Consider the following 26,102-nt stretch of genomic DNA (forward strand, 5'->3'; position numbering starts at 1 on the left):
GAAAGAGGAGAGTGAAAAAGTTGGCTTAAAGCTCAGCATTCAGAAAACAAAGATCATGGCATCCGGTCCCATCACTCATGGGAAATAGATGGGGAAACAGTGGAAACAGTGTCAGACTTTATTTTTTGGGGCTGCAGAATCACTGTAGATAGTGACTGAAGCCATGAAATTAAAAGACACTTAGTCCTTGGAAGAAAAGTTATGACCAACCTAGATACATTGAAAAGCAGAGACTACTTTGCCGACTAAGTTCTGTCTAGTCAAGGCTATGGTTTTTCCTGTGGTCATGTACGGATGTGAGAGTTGGATTGTGAAGAAGGCTGAGTGCTGAAGAATTGATTCTTTTGAACTGTGGTGTTGGAGAAGACTCTTGAGAGTCCCTTGGACTGCAAGGAGATCCAACCAGTCCATTGTGAAGGAGATCAACCCTGGGATTTCTTTGGAAGGAATGATGCTAAAGCTGAAGCTCCAGTACTTTGGCCACCTCATTTGAAGAGTTGACTCATTGGAAAAGACTCTGATGCTGGAAGGGACTGGGGGCAGGAGGAGAAGGGGACAACAGAGGATGAGATGGCTGGATGGCATCATGGACTCAATGGACGTGAGTCTGAGTGAACTCTGGGAGATGGTGATGGACAGAGAGGCCTGGCGTGCTGTGATTCATGGGGTCGCAAAGAGTTGAACACGACTGAGGGACTGAACTGAACTGAATACAAAGCAGAACTATTGCTGAAGGTCTTTCTTTTCTAATTGAAGTATAATTGATGTGCAATATTATGTTAGTTTAGGTATACATCATAATGATTTGGCATTTAAATATATTATAAAATGATCACCACAGTAAGTCTCATAACTGTCTGTTACCATACAAAATTATTACAGCATTATTGACTATGTTCCATATGCTATGTATTACATCCTCATGACATTTATTTTATAACCAGTTTTGTATCTCTTAACCTCCTTCACCTGTTTCAGCCCACCCCCCAACCACCCTTCCTCTGGCAGCCACCAGTTTGGCCCTCTGTATTTATGAGTTTTTAGATTCCTTATAGAAGTTGGATTGGCCCTGGTGTCTCAGACAATAAAGAATCTGCCTGCTATGTGGGAGACCTGGGTTTGATTCCTGGGTCAGGAAGATACCCTGGAGAAGGAACTGGCAACCCACTCCAGTACTCTTGCCAGGAGAATACCCATGGACAGAGGAGCCTCATAGGCTTAAGTCCGTGGGGTCACAAAAAGTCAGACATGACTGAACAACAAACACACACATATAAGATCATACCGTGTTTGTCTTTCTCTGTCTGATTTATTTCACTTAGCATAATACATCTAAGTTCACTCATGTTGTCAAAATGGCAAGATTTTATTTTTTCTTTTAGCCAAGTAATATGCCATTCTTTAGCCATTTATCTATCAATGGACATTTAGATTGAATCCATAATTTAGCTATTGTAAATAATGCTGAAGTGAACATTAGGGTGGATATATCTTTTCAAATTAGTGTTTTGGTTTAAGCTTTTAAGAACCCCTAAAACTTGAAAACAGTGACAGAGTTTATTTTCTTGGGCTCTAAAATCACTGCAGATGGTGACTGCAGCCAGGAAATTAAAAGACTCTTGCTCCTTGGAAGAAAGAAAAGCCATGACTGTATTTAAAAACAGATTAAAAGCATATTAAAAAGTAGAGACATTACTTTGTCGACAAAGGTCCGTCTAGTCAAAGCTATGGTTTTTCTAATAGTCATATATGGGTGTGAGAGTTGGACCATAAAGAAAGCTGAGCACCGAAGAATTAATGCTCTCAAACTGTGGTGTTGGAGAAGACTCTCAAGAATACCTTGGACTGCAAGGAGATCAAACCAGTCAATCCTAAAGGAAATCAGTACTGAATTTTCATTGGAAGGACTGATGCTGAAATGGAAGCTCCATTACTTTGGCCACCTGATGTGCAGAACTGACTCACTGGAGAAGTCTCTTCTGCTGGGAAAGATTGAAGGCAGGAGGAGAAGGGAACGACGGAGAATGAGATGGTTGGATGGCATCACTGACTCTATGGACATGAGTTTGCGCAAGCTCCAGAAGTTGCTGATGGACAGGGAAGCCTGGCATGCTGCAGTCCACTGGGTCACAAAGAGCTGGACACGACTGAACGACTGAACTGAAAACTTGTATTATTACCTGCAGTAACTACAAAGTCAGAGGAATTCCTCTCCTCTAGAAGCCTCCCCCGCCCAAATTCCCAAGATCCTTGGCCTGCCAGGAAACAATTTTCTTTATGTGTGAAGCTGGTACCCTATATGTCATACACCATGTCAGTTTCCTTTGAGGACTTTGTAAATATTGACTCCACCCATATTTCTCTATTGTGAGCTTGTCATGACTGATTAAATAACAATTATTTTCAAAAATTATTTTTCTTGTAGGCCTTAATTACACAATCAATCTGTCCAAATTATGTCTAGATTTTTTAAAAAGACATATTCTTATTAAACTAATGCAATTAACTATGTTGCCATGAAACGTATGGATATATTTTTACTTGAAAAAGTAAGTTTTTGTTCTGAATTTTAAGAGAGTTAGTGCAAATCAGATACCATTTTTAAATGCTTTGTCTCCATCTACATACAGAAACAGAATCTACTAAATTAGGTGCTAGATATAGAGCAAAAAGAGAAAAGTCTTCCCTGGTGGCTCAGGGGTAAAGAATCTGCCTGCCAATGCAGGAGATGCAGGTTCAGCAGTTCCTGGTCCGGGAAGATCCCACATGCAGAGGAACAGCGAAGTCTGTGTGCCACAACTACTGAGCCTGTGTTCTAAAACCCTGGAGCCACAACTACTGAAGCCTACATGCCTGAGAGCCTGTGCTCTGCAACAAGAGAAGTCTGAGCACCTCATCTGGAGGAGTAGCCCCCCCTCACTGAAACTAAAGAGAAGCCCACAGAGCACAGCCAAAAATAAATAAATAAAGCTTTTTTTTTTAAAGAAAGAGGAAGAACTTTTCCCCATATTTGTTTAAAATACATTTAAAAAATACCTCTGTGTGTATGTTTGTGTGTGTGTGTGTGTGTGTTGAGTTGCTCACTTGTGTCTAACTCTTTGCAATGCTCTTGGACTGTAGCTTGCCAGGCTCCTCTGTCCATGGAATTTTTCAGGCAAGAATATTGGAGTGGGTTGCTGTTTCCTCCTCCAGGGGGATAAAGACCTATCATATTCTAAATAAATATCCACATTTTAGTTTCTCTCCTTGTTCATTCAATCCTAGTAATTCTTATTCTGCTTGATCCTAGGCAAAGCATTCTTTTTCATGAAGTATATTTGCTTTTAAAGCTAAAAATGTCATAGAAAACCTGTCTTGAGCCACTAGTACAAATAAGCCGCAGTTAACCACTATCTTTACTATTTACTTGGCTTTACCAGTTAGATTTTTACTTACATACGTTTTCAAGTTATTAGTATGTTTTCAGCTTAAAGAAGTCCCTTTAACATTTCCTGTAAAGCCGGTTTTGTGGTGATAAACTCCTTTAGCTTTTGCTTCTATGGAAAACTTTTTCTCTTTCCTTCAGTTCTAAATGGTGGCCTTGCTGGGTAGAGATTCTTAGTGAGAAGTTTTCTCCTTCACAACTTTAAATATATCTTGCTACTCCCTTCTGACCTGCAGAGTTTCTGCTGAAAACTCAGCTGATAGTCCAATGGCAGTTCCCTTGTATGTAACAAGGTCTTTTTGTTTTTTTCTCTCTTGCTGTTTTTAAGATTCTCTCTTGAACTTTTAATTTTAATTATAACATGCCTTGGTAGAGATCTCTTTGGTTCCTCTCATAAGGAACTCTTTGTGCTTCCTGTACCTGAGTATCTGTTTCTTCCCCTTTCTTAGGGACGTTTTCAGCCATTATTTCTCAAATTTTCAGGCTCTTTCTCTCTGTCTTCTCCTTTTGGGACTCCTTTAATGTGAATGTTATTCTGCTTGATGTTGTCCCATAGGAACTCTTTACCTGCCTCCACTCTTTCAACATTCTTCTTTTTTCTCTTTGCTGCTCTATTTGGATGTGTTCCACTGCTCTTTCAGGTCACTAATCCTGTCTTCTGCTCCACTTCATCTTCCGTTGAACCCCTCAAGCCTATTTTCAGTTCAGTTATTATATTCTTCAGCTCTATGACTTCTGTTCAGCACTTTCTTATTTATCTTTGCTCAAGCTCTCACTGTGTTCATCCATTCTTCCTCAAATTCAGTGAGCATTTTTCAACTATTCTTTTGCACTTTTTTTTCAGATAATTTATGTATCTCCATTTTTTCAATTTATTTACTTTAATCAGAAGATAATTACTTTACAATATTGTGATGATTTTTGTCATACATCAACATGAATCAGCCATAAGTATCCCCATTTTGCTAAGATTTTTTTCCTGAAGTTTCGTTTTGCTCATTCGAAGCATCTTCCCCCATTTTCCTCATTTTGCTTGACTCTCTATGTTTGAGTCTGCATGCTAAATAAAACAGCCCACTTTCCCATTGAAAGAGTGTCCTGTGTATGAGATGAAGCTTATCATTTATCCTCACCCTAGCTCTTGGTTGTTTCCAATCAGTGTGTTTAGCAGCCTGATTTATTCTTGATGGATCCCAGTTGTTGAGGGTGTTTTAAGACCTGTCAGTGTTCCAGAAAGCTTGCTGCCAGAGTTAGTGCCTAGTTTCAGACAGATTGAAAGCCAGATCCTCCAGCAACAGCTGTTAAAGTACATAAATAGTCCTGTGGGTCTGCAATCCCTGCTGACCTCCAGACCAGGAGATCCGGGAGTGTTTCTGGGCAACAGTTGCCAGAACTAAGCCTTCCTCTGAGTGTATAAGCTCATTGCTGGAAGATCCCAGCAAGCCATGGCGAGGTCAGGGGACGATGCAACAACGGAAAGGCACAAAGACTGCATCTTCCTCCCTATATTCCCTACAAGTTCGTCTGCAGCCTCTAGAAGAGCGGCAGTGCTGAAGCCTGTCCCTAAGGCTGAAGTTCCGGGACAAGTAAATGTCTTTTTCACAGGCAGACTATGGGTAATTTTTTTCTGCTGCCTGTGTAATGTCCTGGGTGTGTCCGCCTGCCCCGAACTATCTTTCCAATCATTACAGACCTGTGGGGCCCAGGGAGGTTAGTCCCTGTGGCCACCAGCACCAGGTGATCAACAGGTGTCCTGTGTGAACTGTGTCTACTGCCCAGCCTTAGCAAGTCTGTAGGAGAATGTTGAGTGTGGGGTGGATCCACAGTGTTAGTGATACAGGGGAAGTATGTTGGGAGCAGGGCTTGGCTGCAGCTTGAGGAAGGCTAGGAGAGAGTGCTAGATGGGTGGGTCATGATGAAGTGAGGGGGATAGAGAAGACAGGGAGAACACCTGCAATTTTAGTCAAGCACGGGCATTTGTTTTGAATTACTTTCTCCAGAGCTGCTTATTCAATCCTCTGCCAAGAAGTCCCCCTAAAGTCATTGAATGAGTTACTGGCATAATGACACATCCCTTGACCCTCAAAGGTAGCTCTTTTTGACAGCTACTTGCAAGAATTTTGAAGGAGTTGAAGAAGGATGGGTTGAAAGTTCCTCCTCAGGAGCTTTGCTGTCAAAGTTAAAGAAGGTTAATTCTCACTGGAACATAAATTTTTATTGTCTGGAAATGACTCAGAGCCTGTCAGACAGAGTTTAGCCTTGAGACTAATGAAGCAATCGCTGAGAGCATCAACCCTTTCAGGGAATCTGTGTCCAACCATGAACTCCGTTTGGAGGCACTAGGTGGAGCTTGTTTGCAAATAGCATATAAAGTCTGCTAAATTTGAAAGGTCTCAAGGACCAGGTTGAGGGCAGGAGCTGGGCACGATACGGTGCCTGCGGTTTGCCCCTCACGATGGGGGAAGGCAGACTTCTTCACTCATGTCTCCTGCTACTTCTCCTCATTCGATTTTCTACCAGCGCCTCAGATTCTGTGGAACCGTAAGTCTCACCCAACATCTCTTGCTCAATAGTCTGTTTTTTATTTCAGTCTCTCCCTTATATCTCTGCTTTGCCTTTCCTAGTAATTGCTACCCTTTCATTCCTTAAGATACCTTAAAGTTATAAGAAAGTAGTAAGAATATAACAAGGCTTTGCCTTTCCTAGTAATTGCTACCCTTCCATTCCTTAAAATACCTTAAAATTATAAGAAAGTAATATATTTTTTCTTTCACTTATTCTACATTCTTGAAGTCATGTTTTTCATGGAGTCAATAATAGTCATAAACACAATAAGCAGTCATTAGGAAGCATGACAAACCTCAGGCCTTACCCTCACAGAATCATTCTTTCAGGTGAAAGGTATGGACTATAAAAATATTTAAAATGTACAGTTGGGAGTAATTAAACTCATATTGCAGATTATATGTACACAGAAGGTAAGGAACATGTTAAATTATATCACAAGCATATAATTTGCAAAATTCATACCGTGGAAAACTGACCATTTGATTTCTCCAACAAATAAATTGTCTCAGAATGAGAAGCAGAGACCACCTATAAAATTAGAAAGATTTAAAAGGTATATCAATCAATTAATCAATCACAATGTATAGGCCTAATTTTTATAATGATTTCAAAGACATCTTTTAAAACATCATGACGTCTGTGATGACCTGGACGGGTGGGATGGGGGCGTGGGAGGGAGGCTCAAGAAGGAGGGGTTATATGTATACATTTGGCTGATTCATGTTGTTGTACAACAAAAACTAATGCAACACTGTACAGCCATTTACTCCAATTAAAAAAAATGACATTTTAACAAGGAATTATAAATTTGTACTGGCTGAATATTTAAATATAGATGATATTAAAAATTTTTGTTAAATGTTTATGTATGATAATGTAGCATGTTTTTGTTTAAAAATAACCCTTTCCTTCTGGAAATATATGCTGAAATATTTTGGGGTTTTGCTTCAAAATGATAATGGGAAAGGTGAGGTGCTTAGAAGGTGAATGTAGATGGAATGTGGATATGGTATAGCTAAGGCAAGAGTGCACATAGATGTTCTTGGACGTTAGAACTGGGTATTAAGAGTCTGGTAGCTCATTATATTAATACAGTATTGCGGATGTAGACTTTTAGTAGATTTAGAACAGTTAGATGAACAAATAAAGAATATGTGTACATATATTACATGGAAAGTTTTATATATTTACAAAAAATATTCCAGATTAAAATTTACACAGGATTGGTGATTTCTCACTTTACATATAAAAGATGCCTTGCAGATAAATTACAAACCAGAAAGATTTTCAGTGTGGTCATGGGTGACTGGTAACCAAGCATTAGGGTTATTTTTGAGGTTAACTTTAGCATTTCTGTTCAAATGATGCTTTTTTTAAGACTATAACTACTACCACTACTTTTAAATACTAGTATTTTTCTGAGTGGAACATATGTCAGGAGAGCAGGATAAAAGCCTATTAAAAACATATTATGAAAATAATAATAATATTGTGGATATATTTGGATTCATTTATTATTTTGTCTAATTTTATGCATGTTTGAAATGCTCCATCATAAAAACTTTAAAATTAAAAGGAAGTAACAATGAAAGTTACAAAACATTGAGAACTGAACAAGAATTAAACCATTTTATGTCAAAATACCTGATTTATTTGTTTAAATATCTAGTACATGTGGAAGTACATTTTATAAAACCTAAACATTCTATGAATTTAAAAATCAAGAAAGATTGTTATATGAATGAAATGAGCTAGAAAAATGGGGGGGAAAGCAATATACAAACAGTGTTGACAGCAAATTGTGAAGAACAGAAGTTAATAAAATGAAAGTCAACAAAATGATAGAATCAAGAAAACAAAAGTCTGTATTCTAAAGATTAATAAAACATACAATTGGTAAATTTTGAAAGCCTCAATGAAAAATATAATGTTCTAGAAGAATAAAAATTATGCAAATTATCAAAACCGAGGACAGAATATTTTTAAAAATTGAATAAACCAGAATGAAAGTGAATTAGGAGTAAAAAATAATCCCTCACTTACAAAAGATAGCATAATAATATTTTATAGAAAAATTTCATCACACTTTCAAGGAAATGATAATCCCAATCCTAAAAACAATATTTAGAGAGCAGAAAAAGAATACCTATATAAATTATTTTAAGTTTAATATCATAAGAATCACACAAAAAAGAAAATTAAATGTCAATCTCATGTATGGACATAGAAGCAAAATGCAAAATAAAATACTGCCAGTTTGTTACAGCTGTTTATTTAGTTGATTTTGCATTAGCTGCTTAAACAGCAAACCCAAAAACTCAGTGACAAAGCACAATAACCTAACTTTGTCGTTTTTGTGTGTGTCACTTCCAAATACTTATCCATCAAACAGTGATATAAAGGTGCCCACAGGAAGTTTTAATACAGCAAACCTGGATATGACATACATCACATTTACTTATGCTCCATTAGCCAGAACTCAGTTGCATGATGAGACAGTCTTTCTGTGTATTCAGGAGGAAAAGGAAAGAAACTCAGTGCACAACTAGCCAGTCTCTGCTACAAATCATGTGTGTGTGTGTATGTGTGTCTATGTTGCTATGTGTTCCAGTGTGTAATGAATTAAAACAATACTTTATCATTTTTCTCTCATGGTTTTATGGTTTGACCAGGTTCACCCAACAAGGCATTATTTGCTTTGGTTCTCTCTTGCAGTTGAAGTCAGATATTGGCTAGGGCTTTGGTCCTCTGAAGATTCAACTGGACTGGGTATCCAAGATGGCTCCTCAGATGGCATGCAGTTCATGCTGGCCATCACCTGGTGGCTCATCTAGTAATGCTGCCCAGAGTGTTGACACATGTCCTCTCCAAATGGCTCAGGATTTGGAGCAGGATTCCAAGAGACTGTGTCCCAAGTATTAACATAAGCATTCTAGGGAATGGGACAGAACCTGAAGAGCCTCTTAGTGCCTAGCTTTGGAAGTCACATAGTACCACTTCCGTCACTACCCTTTTTCAAAAGCAAGGCATAGGGCAAGGAGAGGGAACCACATAAGCCTTAAAATACTGAAAGGCATGGTTTATTAATAAACAATCTCTAACCACTAAGCTTTCATAATCTTGCATAAGCCCCCCACTGATTTGCATCTCACTTCCATGTTAAAAAAAAAAAAAAATAACACTCATCCATGTTCCCCTCCAACACTTGATGTCTTGTCATATGAAGACATCAGCCTCAGGCTTGAAATCCAGCATCTAAATTATGTCCAAGTATAGATGAGACTCGTTGGGGTCATCTGCTCAATTTCAGTTCCTTTAGTGTAGTTCTCGTTCTGAATATCTGTGAACTAAACAGAAAATTTATCTACCACCACTCTGCTGGGGACAATCCCAGGACAACTGTGACAGATACTTCTATTCAAAAAGGTGGAGCACAGGAGGCCACTCCAGTTCATGGTCCATAGCCACTCTGAAATCTGACCAGGCAGTTGTCACCAGTTCTCTGATTAGGGTTCAGTCTTGCTTCCTCAGAGTGGTTCTCTGTGGCTCTGGAATCCACTCTACACTCTAATTCATCCTTTATCTCCCATGAGAAAAGGCATATGTTTTCAGCTGAGATATGCTCTCAATCTTCTTCCAGTCTGTAGATATTTGAGGGCTCTGAAATCTTCTTTTCCCTTTGAATGATTTCTGTCCTTTGAAGTCCCATCTGGAAATGCTTCTGTTAGTACAATTCTCCTTTTAAATGTCATGGTTTCATATCAGTTTTAATGAGATTTATTCCATGAGACAAAACCAATACCCACAAACCTCTCCAAAAGGCTCATCTCTGCCTTAGGTCACCTACAGGGCTCCTGTGAACTAGATTATTAGAATTCCTATTGTCTAGCAAATACAGAGGAATACCCTTAAATTTCTCAGAATTTTTTTTCTATTCGAAAGTAACTGCTAGGCATAACTTTATTTAGTTCTGAACCTTAATGTCGGATGCTACAGTCAAAACTTTGACTTTATTTTTATCCCAAAGTACATTGATTCTGTACTTTGATTTTTATTTTGGGTTTGATTTTTCTCATGATACCCAGGAATAAATGTGAAAAAAATGGGTAAAATATATATAAGAAAAACTTTTAAATAGTAATGAAGAACACAAAAAAAGGACTTGAACAAATGTTAATAAAGCACCCTATATTTTTGGATAGGTTAAAAGTCAGCATCATGAAAATGTCAAATGTCAATACTCCCTAAATTTATTTACATTTGAAGTAATCTTAGCTCAAAGACCATTAGGATCAGAGATGCTGATTCTAAAATTCAGATTTTAAAAACCCCATTAAGATAGATGACATTTTATATATGTGTGTCTGTCTGCCTATGTGTCTATCTGTCTGCTCCTAGTTCCTGGCATAGCACTCCTAAAAATCCCCTTGGAATTTCCTAAGTGATAAGAGTACTTAGAGCATCTTTTATTTAAAGTTTTGCTCTTTGACCCAAGTTGCTGACTCAGAGCTCCTAAATCCATTGGGATTTTTTAGATAAGAGATCTTTTCTTCTAATGAAGCAACTGTTGGTGGGCTCCTGGATAGCTTCAAAATGGGATCTGGGCACCAGAAAGAGAAAACCATGATTAGAATCTATTTCCCTCCAAAATAATGGCTTCAATGTCTACATCTCAGTGTTCTGGGCTGCCACGCCCCCTGCTGTTTCATCCTTATGTATGTATAATTCCTCGTTAATTGTATTTAATTTGCAAGAATCATCTATCAATCTGAGCTGGTTGTGTCTCCTTTTCAGCCCTACTGTGGGTTTCTATTTTCATGCATGCATGCTAAGTCACTTAAGTTATGTCTGACTCTTTGCGACCCTTTGGACTGTAGCCCACCAGGCTCCTCTGTCCATGGGATTCTCCAGGCAAGAATACTGGAGTGGTTTGCCATGCCCTCCTCCAAGGGATCTTCCTGACTCAGGGATCAAACCTGAGTGTCCTGTGGCTCCTACATTGCAGTTGGATTTTTTTACCGCTGAGCCACTGGGGAAGCCCATCTCTGTTTTCAGCATCCTTTAAATGAGCCACTAAGCAAAGAAAAGGAGAGAAGTTTCACTTGATTCAGAAACTCAGTTTTGTTTCCATTGCAGTCCTTTTGGTCAGAGAATTCTTAACCTACACAATATACTTATGAAGGAATTTTGTCCATTCGTTTTTTATTTTTATGTGGGGTCTTCTCTTTCTCTTTCTTTTTGGTAGGAAAATAAAATATTGATATAATTTTATACTTGCATGGTATTTTACACATCTCAGAGATGTTTCTATACATCTCATTTTTTTCTAAACTGTTCCAGAGAATAAGCCAGAAGCAGCATGAGAAACTGCTCTCCTTGGCCTCATTGTAGACCATAATCACAAGACACAGAATTTCACAATGGGAAACTTGAAAGAAATCTTTGAAAATGATCCAAAAGATCTGAATTAGAATGTAAGAAAGAATTTTGTTCGAAACAAGGGATTTCTCAATCATAGAGAATACATAGGCCAACAAGAGACAGGATAGGAGGTTAGGGCAATTAGAAGTCTAAGAATTCTCTTCCTAATCCAGACCACTTTTTAAATTTCATCTTCATATTTTGCAAAGAGAAAAGAAGCTGTGTACTGGTCTTTTTCCTCAAAGGATGTGTTTAATACCACTTATTACTATGCATTTTGATCCCTCTCTCATAAGGTGAAATATTGTTAATGCATTTTTTCATAGGGAATGGTAGAAATGGTAGAAACAGAAAGCAAAGATAGTCACATTCTCCCAACGTATCACTACTCCCCAGGTGGTGGGGGGAGGGGGATGGGGCGGAACAGTTAAGTTTCAATACTAGTGCTCTTTATTGAATCCTGGGGTTAAAATTCCAGATTTCCAGAACCATATGTTTGCTTGCAGAAGCAGGAAAGATATGTGTGTGGGACAGTAACAGCACTTCCAAACAAGAACCAAAGAAGAAATTGGAAAAAGAGTCATTTTATTTACTATTGTATAAGAAAATCACACAGATCAGCAGAAGTCTCTACATTAGTTTTTGTTCAATAATATGAGGTTATGGAACTATATATATGAAAACATGAATTTCTCAAATAATAAAAAGATCAGCCTGCTTTTCCCCTTTCCTTTATCTTTTTTTTTCCTCCCCCTAACAGTTACATGGATAAATCTTAACTGAAACTACACAAGTTCACATTTCTTTTCCCAAAGTAAGCAAAATACCTCTGTTTTCCCAGCCTACTTCCCTTCCTAATGTGGAAGAATAATTTACTGAAATATGAAAGATTATTTTGGTTTCATCACTGAAAAGGATTTGAAAAGATTGTAATCTGTGCTGATTCTTGTCCTATGGTATTTTTTTCCCTTCCCTATTTCAAAGTGTAGCCAAGTCCTTGTGGCCTTTTGCCTTAAGAATTTTCAAGGTTAGAAGCAGAGGTTGCTTAAAGATACTATGCAAAAGCCCTGGCGCTTGGGCAAGTCACCAGAGGTGCTCCTGAGGAAGAAGAAAAAGAAGTCTTTTGCAGAGACATTAAAGAGAAGCCCCACTGCAGCCAGGATGGGAAGGGAGTTTGCAGGAGAATGGATATACGTATATGTGTGACTGAGTCCCTTTTCTGTTTACCTGAAACTATCACAGCATTGTTAATTGGCTATATCCCAATACAAAATCAAAAGGTTTTTTTTATAAAAGAGAGAGAGAGAAGCCCCACTGGCAGGAAGAAATCAAAACCAGGACATGAGTGGAGCTTATGGGACCCAGGATAGTGGGCACTGGGTCACCTCCATCATTGCACTCAGGGTAATAGATAGGACTTCTGAGCTAAGTAGCTGTGTGAGGCACATTCTGGCCTACAGAGCTCTCAGTCTCAGGAAATATTCCCGTGTCCGGATAGAGCATAGAAGCAGCCAAGTAGCCAGGCTTCAAAATGGCTGAAGGGCTGGACAATGGCATGGTCATATGAGGAGTAACCAGTTTCATGCAAAGACAAAAGCAGCATCCCAAATAGTTTGTTTTACAAACCCCAGTGTGGGGAAGGCGCTAATAAAAATGAAGATTAAGTCTCACTAGAATTTTAGAAGAATGAAAGCAGAGTCAGATTTAATTCAACTCCCAAGTGGCACTAGTGGTAAAGAGCCTGCCTGCCAACATAGGAGACTCAAGAGACACAGGTTCGATCCCTGGGTCAGGAAAATCCCTTGGAGGAGAGCACGGCAGCCCACTCCAGTATTCTTGCCAGGAGAGTCCCAGACAAAGAAGCCTGGTGGGCTAGGATCTGCAGGGTAGCAAAGGGTCAAACACAACTGAAGCAACTTAGCACACACGCACAAAGAAAGTAAAGCAATGTTATATTTCTTTTTCTGATTGAAGTGCAATTGACCTACAACACTATGTTAATTCCAGGCACACAACATGGTGATTTGATATTTCTATACAAAATGATCACCACAATAAGTCTACTTGCCATCTGTCACCATAAAAAACTATTACAATATTATTGACTATATTCCTCATAAATGTTGTACATTTCATCCACAAGACTCATTTCTTTTCTCACTAGAAGTTTGTGCCTCTTAATCTCCCACACTTGCTTCACTAATTCCCCCTACTCCCCTCCCCTAGCAACCACTTGTTTGCTCTATGAGTTTGTTTCAGTTTTCTTATGTTTGTTCACTTCTCTCCTTTTTTAAATTCCACATGTAAGTGAAATTATATGGCATTTGTCTTTCTCTGTCTGACACATTCCACTTACCATAATATCCCCCAGGTCCATCCATGCTGTTGCAAATAGTAATATTTCATTCTTTATTATGGCTGAGTAATATTCCTTTGTATTTGCATGTCACATTTTCTTTATCAGTCACCTGTCAATGGACACTTGGGTTGCTTCCATATCTTGGCTATTATATATAATACTGCAATGAACATAGGGGAGCATATATCTTTTCAAATTAGTAGTTTTGTTTTCTATGGATAAATACTCAGGAATGGAATTGCTGGATCATAAGGACAGTAAAAGGATAACAAAGGAATACTATAACTTCTTGAAAGGCCACTTTTGCCAAAACTCCTACAAGGAGAAATAGACAATTCAAACTGACCTACATCTATTGAAGAAATTGAATCAATAATTAATAACCTTGCAAAACAGAAACCATCAGGCCCAGATAGGTTCACTGGTGAATTTATCAAACATCTAAGGAAAGAGTTATACCTATTCTCTTCAGTCTCTTTCAAAAGATAGACAAGGAAATATTTTCTAACTCAATTTATAAGCCCAGAATTAACATAATACTAAAACTGCACCATGGCAATGCAATACAATAAAATAAAACTGCAGAACAATATTTCTCATGGGCATAAGTGCAAAAATCTTTTTTTAAAAAATAGTAAATCATATCCAACAGTGTATAAAAGAATTATACACAATGACCAAGTGGGATTTATCACAGTTATGCAAATCTGGTTCAGTATTTGAAAATCAATTAATGTAACCCATTACATCAATAGGCTAAAGAAGAAATTGATATTACATGGTATCAGTAGATACAGAAAAAAGCAGTTAACAGAATCCAACACCCATTCGTGATTTAAAAAAAAAAAAAAAGTGAAAGTAGTTCAATTGTGTCCAACTGTTTGCAACCCCATGGACTGTCCATGGAATTCTCTAGACTAGAATACTGGAATGGGCAGCCTTTCCCTTCTCCAAGGGATCTTCCCAACCCAGGGACTGAACCCACATCTCCCGCATTGCAGGAAGACTCTTTACCACCTGAGACACAAGGGAAGCCCAAGAATATCCCTTCTCTAGATCTTCCTGACCCAGGAATCAAACCAGGGTCTCCTGCATTCCAGGCAGATTCTTTACCAACTGAGCTATCAGGGAAGCCCCAAAAAACAAAACCACTCAGCAAAACAGAAACAGAGGAGAACTTCCTCAACATGATTTTCTTTTTAAAAATGTACTAGAAACTTACAACTTATATCACACTTACTAGTGCAAAACTAAAATTTTCCCACTAACAGGAACAAAGAAAGTATATTCTCTCTTACCACTTCTTTCCAATATCATATTAGAAGTTCTAACTAATGCAATAAGACAATAAAAGGAAATTAAAATTACACAGATTGAGAAAGAATAAATATCACTCCTGTGATATTAGTCATGGGAGTTTTTTTTAATTATTTCTTTCAGATCACTACATACAGCAGTAATAATAAGGTTGCAGGATACAAAGTTAATATAAAAACTCAATTGCTTTCCTATATACCAGAAATGAACAAGTAAAATTTAGAATTTAAAAGCACAATACCATTTACATTAACAACCCCACCAAAATGAAATAATTAGGTATAAACTTAACAAAATAAATACATATGCTGCTAGAACAACTGGACATCCACATGCAAAAAAAAAGAAAATGAAGGAATCTACACACTTTTCAAAAAAAATTAACTCAAAATGCATCATAGACCTAAACGTAAAATACAAAACTTCAAAATCCTAGAAGACAACACAGGAGAAAATCTAGGTGACATTAGTTATAGTGATGACCTTTTTCGATACAAAGCAAAGGCATTATCCATGAAAGAAATAATTGATAAGCTAAACTTGATTATGATTAAAAATCTGCTCTGTGAAAGACTCTATCAAGAAAATGAGAAGACAAGCTACAGACTTCTCTATTTATTTTAACTAGATATAATACTAGTTAAGCAATCCCTGAAGGAATTAGACTTAATTTCCTCACAGAATAAATAGCATTTTAGCAAGATAATCCTATTTATCTGCCTAGATTTGTCTGTTTATTTTTCCTTAATTGTGTTTATTTTATAAGCAGCACTGGTTCCTAGAGTAAATTTGAAAAATGTAGCAAACCACTAAAGAAGTATTGGATTGGCCAATGAAAATCATGTCTCTACCTCTTCCATTGTTTTCTGAATAAGTCAGCCCAACACCACTAGATAGAGATAGATAAGACAGATGTCACACTGTGTTGAAGAGAGTTAAGATAGTAGATAGTGCGGTGTACAACTCCTAAAAGGATGAGAAGAATGTTCACAAAGAAAGTAGCCTGGCTTAATAGCATATTAGAAGTTCTGGCTAATTCAATAAGACAATAAAAGGAAATTAAAATTACACAGATTGAGAAAGAATAAATACCACTCCTGTGGTAATAGAGTTGGAGCAAGATGAGGTGGGTGTACTTATGGAGGGTTAGTCTACGCGTGGGGCATCAGAAGCCTAACAGAGCATGTATCAATTTATCTACATGTGTATGTATGTTTAAACATGCATAACTCCCTAGCTCTTTTGCTAAGAAAGTCTAGGAGTAGGGACACCATAAAAATAAAGGGCATACCTACATACCAATTCTTGATTTCTAATGTCATTCACTAAAAGAAAAAAAAAAAAAACATAGTAAAGGAAAATTATAATATGAGCCTGAAATATCTTGGGTCAGAAGATAAGTAGTTGCCCAAGATTAATGAAGGCATGCCAATAGGACCCAGAAGTCAGCTTAAATGGATGTTTACTGGTCAAATCTGAGACTATTTGAGCATCAAATTAAATAATGAAATAATAGATTATAACCCATTATACAAAGGAGGAAAACATGACTATACTGGCAGAAACAAACAAACACATTGAAATTTTGATGAGAAGTAGGTATGTGTGTGTTAGTTGCACAGTTGTGTCCAGCTATTGGTGACCCAATGGACTGTAGCCTGCCAGGCTTCTCTGTCTCTGAGAAGTAGGTAGGTAGGTGGCAAAGAGTCGGACATGACTGAGCGACTAGGCACACAGCAGGACATTTATATAGTCTAATAGTATCCCCATAAAATATTAGTTACAAGGCAAAACATAAATTCACAAGTATGGCACATAACACCTTAATCAAGTGATTGGATTTAACATTGCCCCAAATGGAAAATACTGAACCATGTACTACCTGACAGGGTTACAATAAGAACACAGCACCACCCTGGGATATCCCATCTGAAGATGCACATGCCTTCTGGACATCTCTACCTGGATGTCTTACAACCACATCAAACTCTTGCCGCCTCCTCACTTTTCCTCTCCTCACGTATAAACTATCTTGGCAACGGCATTATCATCACTTAGCTAAATATGCTCTCCCTATCTCCTTCTAAATCCTAATCTGAAGCACCATTGTCTCCCACCGCTGCAAGAATAATCTTTTTGGTGTGACATCAGCATCATGGTGGTTGAGATGCTCTCTTTATTGCCCCTCTTCAGTCTACCACCAGGAAAACATCTGCAACTCAGCAAAGGTGCCTCCATCCAACACACCAGGACATCAGAGGATTTCACACATCCATACATTAAAGGTGGGTGGCCTGGGCACATAGAGGAGGCAAAGCCAGGAGAACGCCGGAAGCCATGCCTGTGATTCTGGATCACCAGACTTTGTGGCTGAGCCCGCGGCCCCACACAAGCCGGCAGCATCAGGAAAAGTGCACGTGACACTGACCTTCTGGGTGCAGACGCGCCCGTGGCCACAGGGAACTGAACAGCATGGCAGTGGGGCCTGAGATCCTATCCCTCCAGCCACAAAGGTACCTGTAACTCCACCTTTGACACACACACACACACACACACACACACACACAGTGGCAGTATCCATGACTCAACAACTCTGGTCATGGTAGAGACACTCATGATTCTGGATTCAGCCCACACACAGCACACAGCACCAGAGCCTACGCCCCAGGAGGCCTTGGACGTGGCACAGGCACCTGTCATCCTGGTGCCCCAGGTAGTGCTGCCACGGATACTGGAGCAGCAAGATACCCACGATCCTGGAGGCAACAGGAGCAGTGACAGTGATGGCACTGGGCAACACTGCTGACAAAGGCAGAGGAGTGTAGAAAGTGCCTTTATGAAAAATAGGGGGGGACTTCTTTGGTGGCCCAGTGGCTACGACTCCCAATGAAGGGGGTCTGGTCTCGATCCCAGGTTAGGGAACTGAATCCCACATGTCACGACTAACAGCACAGCCAATTAAATAAATAAATACATTTTTTAAAATAGAGAAATGTGAGTTGCATAGTTGTGAGTAAATTCATAGCTTAATTCACAGTCATATTACTATACCTAGAATGTTAATAAATACATTTTAACTTAGAAACCGACCTGCCTCTTGAGAAACCTATATGCAGGTCAGGAAGCAACAGTTAGAACTGGACATGGAACAACAGACTGGTTCCAAATAGGAAAAGGAGTACGTCAAGTCTGTATATTGTCACCCTGCTTATTTAACTTATATGCAGAGTACATCATGAGAAATGCTGGGCTGGAAGAAGCACAAGCTGGAATCAACATTGCCGGGAGAAATATCAATAACGTCAGATATGCAGATGACACCACCCTTATGGCAGAAAGTGAAGAGAAACTAAAAAGCCTCTTGATGAACATGAAAGAGGAGAGTGAGAAAGTTGGCTTAAAGCTCAACATTCAGAAAACGAAGATCATGGCATCTGGTCTCACCACTTCACAGCAAATACGTGAGGAAACAGTGGAAACAGTATCAGACTTTATTTTTGGGGGGCTCCAAAATCACTGCAGATGGTGAGTGCGGCCATGAAATTAAAAGACGCTTGCTCCTTGGAAGGAAAGTTATGACCAACCTAGATAGCATATTCAAAAGCAGAGACATTACTTTAAAGTAATGTCTCATCAAAGTCTAGCCAAGGCTATGGTTTTTCCAGTGGTCATGTATGGATGTGACAGTTGGACTGTGAAGAAAGCTGAGCACTGAAGAATTGATGCTTTTGAAGTGTGGTGTTGGAGAAGACTCTTGAGAGTCCCTTGGACTGCAAGGAGATCCAACCAGTCCATTCTAAAGGAGATCAGTCCTTGGTGTTCTTTGGAAGGAATGATGCTAAAGCTGAAACTCCAGTACTATGGCTACCTCATACAAAGAGTTGATTCATTGGAAAAGACTCTGATGCTGGGAGGGATTGGGAGCAGGAGGAGAAGGGGACAACAGAGGATGAGATTGCTGGATGGCATCACTAACTCGATGGACATGAGTTTGAGTGAACTCTGGGAGTTGGTGATGGACAGGGAGGCCTGGCATGCTGTGATTCATGGGTTGCAGAGTCGGACAGGACTGAGCGACTGAACTGAACTGAATTGAACTGAGAACACATTAAGTCTTTAGTATTTAGCCTTTTCAACTCTTCATGTACTGTCACAAAAGGAGTGCTTATCAGGGACTTGCCTGGTGGTTCAGTGGTTGAGAATCCACCTGCCAATGCAGGAGACATGGGTTTGATCCCTGATCCAGGAAGATTCCACATGTCATGGAGCAACTAAGCCCACGAGCTGCAACTAGGAGCAGCCCCCACTCCCCACAACTAAAGAAAACCCTTCCCAGCAGCGAAGAGACTTTGCACTGCAACCAACACCCAGCACAGCAAAAAATAATAAATAAATAAAAATAATTTTTAAAAAAAGAATGGTTATCAATTTTGTAAATAACAGTACTGGGAAAGACAACTCTATGAACACTGGAATCACATTTGAAAACTGAAAATAAAGGCCAATATTTGCCAACATAATATTCTTTTACATATTAACTTCAGTCATTTTTTCTTTCAACAGTTATTTATTGAGCACCTAATATGAACAAATGGGTACTGTTCTCGCATTAATATGTATATAGAGAGAAAAAGTTGGCTTAAAGCTCAACATTCAGAAAACGAAGATCATGGCATCCAGTCCCATCACTCCATGGGAAATAGATGGAGAAACAGTGGAAACAGTGTCAGACTTTATTTTGGGGGGCTCCAAAATCACTGCAGATGGTGATTGCAGCCATGAAATTAAAAGACGCTTACTCCTTGGAAGAAAAGTTATGACCAACCTAGATAGCGTGTTCAAAAGCAGAGACATTACTTTGCCGACTAAGGTCTGTCTAGTCAAGGCTATAGGTTTTCCAGTGGTCATGTATGGATGTGAGAGCTGGACCGTGAAGAAGGCTGAGCACCGAAGAATGGATGCTTTTGAACTGTGGTGTTGGAGAAGACTCTTGAGGGTCCCTTGGACTGCAAGGAGATTCAACCAGTCCATTCTGAAGGAGATCGACTCTGGGATTTCTTTGGAAGGAATGATGCTAAAGCTGAAACTTCAGTACTTTGGCCACCTCATGAGAAGAGTTGACTTATTGGAAAAGACTTTGATGCTGGGAGGCATTGGGGGCAGGAGGAGAAGGGGACGACAGAGGATGAGATGGCTGGATGGCATCACTGACTCAATGGAAGCGAGTCTGGGTGAACTCCAGGAGTTGGTGATGGACAGGGAGGTCTGGCGTGCTGTGATTCATGGGGTCGCAAAGAGTCGGACACGACTGAGCGACTGAACTGAACTGAACTGATACTGTATAAATTGTATGTACATTTTCATATGGTTACATGTAATACATTTTGTCATATGTACACTCTGTGTTAGTTGCTCAGTTGTGTCCAACTCTTTGTAACCCTATAGACTGTAGCTCACCAGGCTCTTCTGTCCATACTGTCCATGGGATTCTCCAGGCAAGAATACTGGAGTGGGTTGCCATTCTCTTCTCCAGGGGATCATCCCAACCCAGGGATCGAACCTGAGTCTCCTGCTTTGCAGACAGATTCTTTATCATCTGAGCCATCATGGGTCATTTATATTTTTATGTAATGTCATATGGTCACATATATGTGTGTAATGAAATACGCTGTTACTACTGCTACTGCTAAGTCACGTCAGTCGTGTCCGACCCTGTGCGACCCCATAGACGGCAGCCCACCAGGCTCCCCCTTCCCTGGGATTCTCCAGGCAAGAACACTGGAGTGGGTTGCCATTTCCTTCTCCAATTCATGAAAGTGAAAAATGAAAGTGAAGTCGCTCAGTCGTGTCCAACCTGTAGCGATCCCATGGACTGCAGCCTACCAGGCTCCTCCGCCCATGGGATTTTCCAGGCAAGAGTACTGGAGTGGGGTGCCATTGCCTTCCCCAAATGAAATGTGCTAGAAACAATAAAAAACAGCATAAGGAAACAGAGGACAATATGTGGAGGACTGCTATTCTGGTAGAATGGTCAAGAAAAGTCTTTGTGAGGTTGAGCAGAGACATGAATGAAGTAGAACAGAAAGCCATATGCATATCCCAAGTGCCCCAAGAAAAGCAAACAGGGAGTACATGGCCCTGAAGCAAAAACAGACTTTGTGTATTCTAGGAACAGGAAAGACAGCAGTGTGACTTCAGCAGAGTGAACAGGATGGGTGAAGCCATAAAAATGAGGTCAGACCATGGGAGGGAATCACCAAGTCCTGGACATCTTCTAGGCTTTGATAAAAAATCTGGATTCGGGATCATGCGGAGCTGTTAGAGGAGTTTCCGAGGGGTGACATAAATAGATTTTTCCTTTAAAGGATTTATTCCGACTTTTGCGTGAGACAGTGGATTGTCAGAGAACAGTGGGAGAATCAAGAAGACAAGTTAAACTAGTCTTGCACTGGGACTGACAAAGGATGATGGTGATTTAGACTAGACGGCAGTAGATGAAATAACATCAGCATACTAAAGATATATTCTGATTGTTGTTAAACTTAACACTGGAAATAGCAGAAAGAAAGAAACCAAGGATGAATCCACATATTTTTGGCCTAAGCAGTTGGTTTAATGGAGATACCACTTAGAGGAAAAGTCCCAGGAAGGGAGGAGGAATCAGATGCTTAATCCTGTGTTGAATTTGAGGTGCCGGTAAGACTTCAGTAGAGAGTCAGAGGAAGCAGTTATAAATACAATTCTCAATCAGAAGGGAGCAATCAGGGATAGATACTTTGCAATGAGAAATTGTTTGAGAATGAGAGTTTAAATACTCTCTAAATATAACATTTAAAACCCTGGGACAAAAAGCAACAATATGTCTTGAAATGAGATGAAGTTAGAAGACTGGACTTTGAGACACGGCAATGTTTAAGTGTCAGGAAAACAAATAATAAAGGATTCTGAAAATGATTGACAAAATCAGAGAAGGGCAGGGAGTTGAAATTCAAGTGAAGAAATGGCTTCCAGAAGAATTTCAAGAACAGAGTGAGCAGCTAAGTCAGTTGCTTCTGAAAGACATAATAAAATGAGAACTGAGAATTAACCACTGAAATTGGCAACATGGAGATCGCTGGTGACTGACAGATGGAGATAAAGCCTGTTAGGAGTGGGTTTTTAATGAAATAATGAGAGAAGAAGAAGCTGAAGTAGTAAGTTTGGACAAATATTGATAGGAGATTTATGGGAAAAGAAACCAAAAAATGGGGGGGGGGGGGATTGATAGATGGATATGTATAGTCAAAGATTTTGTTTTTTTCACAGGTGAAATATATATTTATATGCTGATGAGAATAATGAGGTTGAGAGGAGAGATTTTTATGGTGTAGTAGAGAGAGCTAAGGGCTTCCCTGGTAGCTCAAACAGTAAAGAATCCGCCTACAATGTGGGAGACCTGGGTCCTATCCCTGGGTTGGGAAGATCCCCTGGAGGAGGGCATGACAACCCAATCCAGTATTCTTACCTGGAGAATCCCACAGAGAGAAGAGCCTAGCAGGCCACAGTCCATGGGGTTGCAAAGAGTCGGACATGACTGAGTGATTAAGCACGGCACAGAGAGAGGTAAGTCAATTTAGTAAAAAAGTTTTTGAGTATGTGAAAAGAGTAAGTTACACTAAAAAAAAAAAATTTAATGGTGGTTTGCATTTAGATGCACACAAGTTTATCCGGTGCAACACAAGAGAATACAGAGTCCATGGGTGCAGATGCAGACAAGCTGACAATTTCAAAATTGGAGACAGATGATCAGAATTTTACTTGTGATCATTTCTATTCTTTCAGTGAAATAAGAAGCAATGTCATCAGTAGACAGAAAAGAGAGAAAGGGCATTGTTTATAGAAATGATGACCTGGGAGAGTGAGAAAATAAAATCACTTGAGCAATGCAGCAGCAGTGCATAGAGGCTGTGTTTGCACCTAAGGCTGCAGTCGTGAATTTAAAGTGGATCTGTTGGCATGGTCACATGTGTTTCACCAGTCACCGTCTTAATTTTGTTGCAAAGGAATGCAAACTCCTCAATAGCAGAAACATATGGTTTTTGTTAACCACAGGACAGTGTCTGGTATAAAATATGCATTAGAATATATGTGGACTGACTAAATAATATACATCTTCTCCACTTTACTGCTTTGCTTCACAATATCCCCAGTACTTAATACAGAGCCTGGTTCATAGTAAGCTTAAATATTAACTGAATGGACGAAGGAGCCAATTAATCAATCTCTTTTTTTTCCTTCACTTCTGAAATTTATCCCCAACTCCCTATTGAACAGCTTCCCTGAATTTCACAAGAAAGCCTCAAAGCCAACATACCTAAGATTCTACCTGACAATTTCCTGTCTCTTATTAGCAAGATCACCCACAAGAGCCTCAGTGAGAAACCTAGAGTCATTCCCTATTTATCATCTCCAAAATGGAAAAGCCCATAACTAGTTTATGTATTTTTGAACAAAATAAATGAAATGAAGTGCTTAACACAATGCCTAACATATAGTACCTACAAATATTAGCTATTTCTGGCATTCAGTGATTGCAACATACACATCGTTTCATACCATAACATATTTTACATAATTTAATTGGAAGAGCTTTTCCTTTAAGTAATATATTAAATAATTGTGTCCTTTATATCAATAGTGCATCAAACAAGGTAAAAAAGGAGTACTGTAATTTTTCTCTTAGTATGTTCATCAATATTAAACTAGTAATTGTCATGTCCAATACACTTAAAATCTACATTTTTCACACTCTCCCCACTGTTGCAATGTTACTTTAAGTTCTAATATTCTCTATATATTTAAAATGCATTTTGCCTCTGTCTGTGAATCAGCTAGGGATTCCTCTGGCAATAAATAACAGAAAAGCAACTAGTAATTGCTGAACAAATAGGGAAGAAGTCCATAGGTTGACATTCCAACTTTGACACAATTACCCAATAATACTGACAGAGACCAAAGCCCTTTCTATCGTTTGTACCTGCTTAGCATACAGACCTTGATCATCCTGTTCGTTGCTTTGTCAACTCAAGATGGCCATTGAAACTTTAAGTGTTACCTTCAATTTCCATCCAGAAAGAATAAATAAAAACATTCATTGCTGTGTCTCCTGAAACGTTTTCTTTGTTAAGAAACCAAAAGTTTTCTACAAGCCCTGCCCAAAAGTTTTCCATTTAAATGTCACTGGCCAGACTAGATCAAATAGCTACCCATAGTTTGAAGATGGTTAGGGAGAAAGAATGAAACTAAGCCATGCCCGCGGGGCAACCCAAGATGGGCAAGTCATGGTGGAGAGGTCTGACAGAATGTGGTCCACTGGAGAAGGGAATGGCAAACCACTTCAGTATTCTTGCCTTGAGAATCCCATGAACAGTATGAAAAGACAAAATGATAGGATACTGAAAGAGGAACTCCCCAGTTCAGTAGGTGCCCAATATGCTACTGGAGATCAGTGGAGAAATAACTCCAGAAAGAATGAAGGGATGGAGCCAAAACAAAAAGAATACCCAGCTGTGGATGTGACTGGTGATAGAAGCAAGGTCCGATGCTGTAAAGAGCAATATTGCATAGGAACCTGGAATGTCAGGTCCATGAATCAAGGCAAATTGGAAGTGGTCAAACAAGAGATGGCAAGAGTGAATGTCGACATTCTAGGAATCAGCGAACTAAAATGGACTGGAATGGGTGAATTTCACTCAGATGACCATTACATCTACTGCTGTGGGCAGGAATCCCTCAGAAGAAATGGAGTAGCCATCATGGTCAACAAAAGAGTCCCAAATGCAGTACTTGGATGCAATCTCAAAACCGACAGAATGATTTCTGTTCGTTTCCAAGGCAAACCATTCAATATCAGAGTAATCCAAGTCTATGCCCCAACCAGTAACGCTGAAGAAGCTGAAGTTGAATGGTTCTATGAAGACCTACAAGACCTTTTAGAACTAACACCCCCAAAAAAGAAAGAGTTGTCTTTGGCCCCAGGTAAATAGCAGGGAGGAAACACAGCTGGAATATGGAATGAAACAAGGCAAAGACTAATAGAGTTTTGCCAAGGAAATGCATTGGTCATAGCAAACACCCTCTTCCAGCAACACAAGAGAAGACTACACATGGACATCACCAGATGGTCAACACCGAAATCAGATTGATTATATTCTTTGCAGCCAAAGATGGAGAAGCTCTAAACAGTCAACAAAAACAAGACCAGGAGCTGACTGGCTCAGATCATGAACTCCTTATTACCAAATTCAGACTGAAATTGAAGAAAGTAGGGAAAACCACTAAACAATTCAGTTCAGTTCAGTTCAATTCAGTTCAGCCGCTCAGTCATGTCTGACACTTTACAACCCCATGGACTGCAGCACACCAGGCCTCCCTGTCCATCACCAACTCCCAGAGTTTACTCAAACTCATGTCCATTAAGTCAGTGATGCCATCAAACCATCTCATCCTTTGTCATCCCCTTCTCCTCCCACCTTCAATCTTTCCCAGCATCAGGGTCTTTTCAAATGAGTCAGTTCTTTGCATCAGGTGACCAAAGTATTGGAGTTTCAGCTTCAGCATCAGTCATTCCAATGAATATTCAGGACTGATTTCCTTTAGAATGGATTAGTTGGATCTCCTTGCTGTTCAAGGGACTCTCAAGAGTCTTCTCCAACACCACAGTTCAAAAGCTAATGTAAAACTTCCTACAAATGTTATTACTTAAAGCACAACACTTTCTAAAATGAGACTCTTTATCTTCCCAACTCTCACCCCTCTGTTCTCGTTCTGTTCTCAACCTATGTCCTGTGTTTCACTCAATCACTTAAAAGCAACATAAGTCATTCAGTGAATAGCCAGGAAAATTGGAAGGCACATTTTCCTTTACCCATCACATTCATGTGTTCACTGTGTACTGTAATTTTACCTCTTAGATATGATATAAATCTGTCAACCTCTATCCAATATCATTATAAACACACGCATACATGCATA

The 26,102-nt window shown here is 39.3% G+C and overlaps 2 protein-coding genes across 2 annotated transcripts in view; both read left to right on the forward strand.

The window, feature by feature from the left end:
* LOC128048239 (pregnancy zone protein-like) overlaps nucleotides 1–4,978 on the forward strand; it is a 64,057-nt gene extending 59,079 nt beyond the window's left edge. Inside the window, exon 36 of the mRNA XM_052640625.1 lies at nucleotides 4,776–4,978. Within this exon, the coding sequence (XP_052496585.1) occupies nucleotides 4,776–4,978 (203 nt within the window). The remainder of the gene's footprint in view (nucleotides 1–4,775) is intronic.
* Nucleotides 4,979–5,811: 833 nt separating this feature from the next.
* Nucleotides 5,812–26,102, forward strand: part of LOC128047546 (alpha-2-macroglobulin) — a 71,126-nt gene continuing 50,835 nt past the window's right edge. The window contains exon 1 of the mRNA XM_052639777.1: nucleotides 5,812–5,965. Within this exon, the coding sequence (XP_052495737.1) occupies nucleotides 5,880–5,965 (86 nt within the window). The 5' untranslated portion in view covers nucleotides 5,812–5,879. The remainder of the gene's footprint in view (nucleotides 5,966–26,102) is intronic.

Source organism: Budorcas taxicolor, chromosome 5 (genome assembly GCF_023091745.1).
Source record: "Budorcas taxicolor isolate Tak-1 chromosome 5, Takin1.1, whole genome shotgun sequence".
Classification (NCBI taxonomy): domain Eukaryota; kingdom Metazoa; phylum Chordata; class Mammalia; order Artiodactyla; family Bovidae; genus Budorcas; species Budorcas taxicolor.